The sequence below is a fragment of the Anopheles stephensi genome, chromosome 3 (assembly GCF_013141755.1).
Source record: "Anopheles stephensi strain Indian chromosome 3, UCI_ANSTEP_V1.0, whole genome shotgun sequence".
Classification (NCBI taxonomy): domain Eukaryota; kingdom Metazoa; phylum Arthropoda; class Insecta; order Diptera; family Culicidae; genus Anopheles; species Anopheles stephensi.
The window spans coordinates 25,847,312-25,852,674 of NC_050203.1; the positions used below are offsets into that span (position 1 = coordinate 25,847,312).

Genomic DNA, 5,363 nt, shown 5'->3' on the forward strand with positions numbered 1-5,363 from the left:
CACTGTTTTGATTTCTTAAACATAAGAGTGATATAATACAAATTTTGTTGAATAAGCCTTTTCTGGGGGTTTCGTCCTGATGCTCATCACCAACAAATTCGCCGTACGCAGGACTGGCTTGTTAAACTCCATCTATTCTCCAGTGCCCAGTACAGACTTTCCCGCTTGGAGTATAAAAAGTCTAGGAACCCAGAAACGGTAGACCAAGATAATTCGAGGTAGCAGTGTTAGAAAAGGAAGAGATTTTTAATTTACTACTGTCCTAAAAATTGGAAAACATCTCTCCAATCGTACAATCTTAGACCCATATTTTTGATAACTTGTCATTTGAACTACGGTTCCGAGCATACCGCTTTCAATCCTTGAATTATCAACTAATTTGGAGACCCCTGTCGAACGTGCAATGTTTAGCGCATATAACGCATAAATATCTTACCCTGACAATATCCATGACGACCGGTCCAACAGTCCAACGAGCGCGCGCATTGTTGCTAAGCGATTCGTCGACGCTCTCTGGCAGCGCGTTCAGCGCGAAATGATCCTTTTTGGCGTCTAATATCCCATCAACTCTCGCACATTCTACAATGTTGCCATTCTCTCTCCCGGCTAGCTTGTTAGAAATCGGACGAATGTATAGGCAACCGAGACCAACCCCCATGCCAAAGTAACCATTCCCATGTGCTCCACGGACTGACTGGCACCGTTGCGTAGTAGTGGCTGTTTGCGCTTCAACCAGCACGGACGGGTCGTTTAACGCACGCATCGGGTCGCGTAATTGGGCGTCGGAGTACCGCACCACGCCAGTGAAGCTATTTATGCTTGCCATACCTCTTGAAGCATCCAATTGAACCAATTTCGCCGGCCTAATCAAACGGAATTGTGTAGTTTCGTGGTTTTCCCTTTCGTTGTGAGCGCTGCTGAGCTAGTGAATCGTCGTGTGCGTGTTCGTGAGGTCGATCTAAAAGCGCAACTCGTTATTACTTTGTTGCAAAAACACTTCTTCCCCTGTCTCGTTGAAACGTGATCATCACTTCAGAACTGCATCGGCAACTAATTCTGCATTCCATAGAGTGAAAACCCCTACGGATCTACGATCACAGGTGCTTGGGTTTGCAAATTTGTGTCACCGTAGTTTGCTTTGTGCAGTGAGGCAGACGACAAGCATGGCAACGATGCAGTTTACACGCAACTTGTTGCAGCAGTGCAGCAGCCGCCACCAGGGTAGCGGAGGTAAGCAGAGGGTTGTGGTGATGCAGTTTATGCACTTGCCTGGGTGGAACCGGTTTACCGGTGTGTGCGTGTGTGAGCCGATTGCACATTTTGGTGCGTTGGTTAGAAGATTTTGGAGAGAGAGAGAGAGAGAGAGAGAGAGAGCGAGACTAAGCCAGAACAATTTTATGCATTTTAGCGATATAGTTATGAAGGACTTATTACGATTTAACTATTACTGAGAGTGAAAAGCATCTCTTTCCATCCATCGGCTCGGAAAAGTAGCGACCGGCAGGAAATCTATTTTTACTAGCCATCTCTATTCGTAGCTGTTTCCATTGGGGGGGTTTCTAACCCTGATTGACATGTGCTCCGTTCGCACATCCTTCACACGTTCAAGGACACGCGAACGCATGACGGATGACCCTTGCATGGGGGTGCGACCGTCTTGCGTCAGAGTCGCCCGAAGTTCGGGAAGCTGAAAAAAAAAGGTTTAAAATGGAAAGGCAAAGACAAAAACATCAGCTGATGTTGTGGCTGATGGCGGGCACATAAGTCTTGAGACATGGCGGACAAGACACGCTGGGAGAATCCCTCAACAGGTTAATGGTAGAGCATTCTTTTTTCTTGTAGCACGCCTCGCCCTCTATAGCACTGCGACGGCCGGTAACAGCAAGCTCCGGCAGATCATTCAACACCAGCTGGACGATATTCGCGAAGCCGGCACGTACAAGAGCGAGCGCATCATTACGACCCCGCAGGCGACGGCCATCGGTGTCGCTGGAAGCAGTGGCAAAATTCTTAACTTTTGTGCCAACAACTACCTCGGATTATCGGTAAGAGACGCTTAGCAGTTTATTAGAAGCAGCGATGACCAAAACAGTTGAGGAACTGCGTCCATAGAATTGATCACAATATCCTTTGCTAAATGAAGAATTTCTGGATTTAGTCCATCCTCTCACTTCTGAAGCAAGGCTGAGGCTTCTGGCCATCTCACAGTCTTAAACGATCGTGTAATTGATGAAGAAAATCGAGGGTCTTGTGGCTTCATCGTTTCTTTCCTTGAGCCTAGGGGCCATTTGCAAAGACGTTACATTTTCAACTGAATTAGAATTGATAAAGCATTCTTCTTCAAGAAACACTCTAAAAATCTATCAAAATTGCATCCATTCAGCTCTCTGTTGCAGCTTTAAAGTCATCGCCTTACTTCCTAACCAATTTCTCAATGCTTTCCATCCCCTAAGGCAAACGACGAAGTCATCAACTACGGCAAGAAAGCGCTGGACGAGTACGGTGCCGGCCTCAGCTCGGTCCGCTTCATCTGCGGCACGCAGGACATTCACAAGCAGCTGGAGGATAAGCTGTCCAAGTTCCATGAGCGTGAAGACACCATCCTTTACGCGTCCTGTTTCGATGCAAATGCGGGCATCTTTGAGGCCGTACTCACACCGGAAGATGCCGTGTTTTCGGACGAGCTGAACCATGCCTCCATCATCGACGGTATACGGTTGTGCAAGGCGAAGAAGGCCCGCTACCTGCACCGGAATATGGCCGATTTGGAGGAGAAGCTTCGGACGACGGACGCACGCATCAAGATGATCGTCACGGACGGTGTGTTCTCGATGGACGGTAATGTAGCACCGCTGCCGGAGATATTTGAACTGGCGGACCGGTACGGTGCGGTCACGTTTGTGGACGATTGCCATGCGACCGGATTCTTTGGCCGCACCGGACGTGGTACGGAAGAGTTTTACGGAATGCTCGGTCGGTGTGATATCATTAACTCTACGCTCGGAAAGGCGCTCGGTGGTGCAGCCGGTGGTTACACGACCGGTCCGCGCGAGTTGGTTGACCTGCTGCGCCAAAAGTCGCGTCCGTATCTGTTCTCGAACTCGCTGCCACCGCCCGTCGTGGCCAGCGCATCGAAGGTGATCGATATGCTGATGGAATCGAGCGAGCTGACGGCCAAGGTGCAGAGCAACACGCGTCGCTTCCGGGAGGCAATGACCAAGGCCGGGTTTACCATCTCCGGTATGGACCATCCGATTAGTCCGGTGATGTTGGGCGATGCACGGCTCGCCTCGAATTTTGCGGACGAGATGCTGAAGCGTGGCATCTACGTGATTGGATTCAGCTATCCGGTCGTGCCGAAGGGAAAGGCTCGCATTCGTGTGCAACTATCGGCCGCACACTCGGAGGAAGAAATTGACCGCGCTGTGGCAGCATTTATTGAGGTCGGCAAGAAGCTGGGTGTGGTGTCATAAGCATTCGGCCTTTTTTTTTGTTAACTTTCCAACATGAACGGATTTGTGTAGCAAAATGGGGTTTGGATTTTATTATCGATGTTTCGTACGGGAAAGAAAAGATACAAAATAAAATGAACGGAAAGTTTTAGGAGCATCTTCGCGACGTCAGCATCGCATCAGCTGCTAAGCACTGATATGACGGTAAATATAATTTAACTCTTGCAGCATCATGTACAAAACTATACCCGATAAAATGGAGCGCATTCGGAAAACAAAACCCAACACATAAACCCGGGAAAATACCGTTCTTATAGTTACGAGCAGTACGAGATGGTACGGCAAGCGTCACCTCACTCCTGCGGTGCCGGCGGCGGCGTGTCGGGTGAGTACGGAACGAGCAGGTTGCGGGAAAACTTTTTAACCTTCTCCACCCCACGTACCTCCTCGTCCAGCAGCGGTAACCGGATCACGTGGAAATCCTCGTACAGGTCGGCAATTTGATCCAGATACTTTTCCTGCACTTTGCACCGTGCCGAACACATGGTGCACGGTTGCTGTCCCTTGTTCTGGAACATCAGCTGATTGACGATGATGTTGTGCGTATCGATACCGCACTTGGTCAGCTCCTGTACGAGCCGCTCGGTTTCGTACAGCGACAGAAATTCGGCTATGCACACACAGACGAATGTCGTTTGTTGCTGTGGAGTGTCAACGAGTTCAGTTAGAGCATTGTGGATGGCTAGGAGTAAGAAACCGCGTACTTACCGGATTGTGGAACTGTTCGTTCACCTGCTGAATGATGCTGAGCATCTCTTCCAGCTTGTTCGCGATGGTATCACCGTTGAAATCCTGTACCCCGAAAAGGGAACCCATTTGTGAGATGATCGGTGCAAACTTCATCTTCAATCGCAGCAGCTTGCCCAGTCCCTTCTCGACGACTTGCGGGAACGAAAGCAATCGAAGTGTGTGACCGGTTGGTGCGGTGTCAAACACAACCACCGAAAAATTCATCGCCTTCACCAACCTGTGCCCCAGGGAAAGGAAGGATAAAGTGCGTCATTAGTAATGTGTTTGGTAATCTCCCAACATCCCCAAATACACACTTCATAACCTCGGCGTAGCTCATCGCCTCATCAATGCCGGGTAGCGTACCGATCACCTCCTGCAGCATTCCCTTGCCAACGTTTAGCGGCGATGCTTCATCCTCGAAATATTCGTCCGGAAGCTCGCTGATACCGACGTTCGGGTCGATCTCCATTGCGAACAGATTGTCGAATCCGTTCACCTTCGTCGGCACCTTGGTAAACTTCTGATCGAACGCATCGGAAATGTTGTGGGCCGGATCGGTCGAGATGATCAGTACGGATTCGCGGTGCTGTGCCAGCTGGACCGCCAGACTGCAGCTGCATGTTGTTTTGCCGACACCACCCTTCCCACCGACAAACACCCATTTCAGTGACTTTTGATCGATCACGTTCTGGAGCGTCGGTTCGTACGGTTCAAATTCATCTTCCATTGTGATTTAAGGCTGGAAACGTATGGAAAAATGACAAAATTAGTTTAAAACACTGGCGATTGTGATTAATTCCTTCCAATATTTGCCTTACTCCGAGAAGGATTGTGCTGGTGCTGTTTTTCTTTCCCTTTTGCACGTCAGATGTCAACAAACCAAGACGTCAAACAGGGGCAGTGTTGCCAGCTGGACGGTGTTCGCGGAACGAAAAGATATTTTATTTTAAAATCATTTGTTTACTCAATATTATGTATGTTAAATTCTTATCTAATTTCTTAAAAACCATTTAAACAATTAAAGTGATTTTGACGCATCAAATAAATCAAACAAAATAAAAAATAAATATCCCCGACACGGCAAATGTCATTTCGGGACGGGTTCATCAGAATGACATT

At 48.5% G+C, this 5,363-nt stretch overlaps 2 protein-coding genes across 2 annotated transcripts; one reads left to right on the forward strand and one right to left on the reverse strand.

Moving 5' to 3' along the window:
- Positions 1 to 667: 667 nt before the first annotated feature.
- On the forward strand, positions 668 to 3,523 carry LOC118511436 (2-amino-3-ketobutyrate coenzyme A ligase, mitochondrial). Its single transcript, XM_036054531.1, has 3 exons — positions 668 to 1,230; positions 1,843 to 2,045; positions 2,454 to 3,523. The coding sequence occupies exons 1-3, from the start codon at positions 1,164 to 1,166 to the stop codon at positions 3,471 to 3,473; spliced, it is 1,290 nt and encodes a 429-aa protein (XP_035910424.1). The 5' UTR covers positions 668 to 1,163; the 3' UTR covers positions 3,474 to 3,523.
- Positions 3,516 to 5,165, reverse strand: LOC118511437 (ATPase ASNA1 homolog). The gene is made up of 4 exons (XM_036054532.1): positions 5,063 to 5,165; positions 4,559 to 4,983; positions 4,221 to 4,479; positions 3,516 to 4,153 (listed from the first exon to the last, which is right to left on the reverse strand). The coding sequence occupies exons 2-4, from the start codon at positions 4,969 to 4,971 to the stop codon at positions 3,806 to 3,808; spliced, it is 1,020 nt and encodes a 339-aa protein (XP_035910425.1). The 5' UTR covers positions 4,972 to 4,983; positions 5,063 to 5,165; the 3' UTR covers positions 3,516 to 3,805.
- Positions 5,166 to 5,363: the final 198 nt, after the last annotated feature.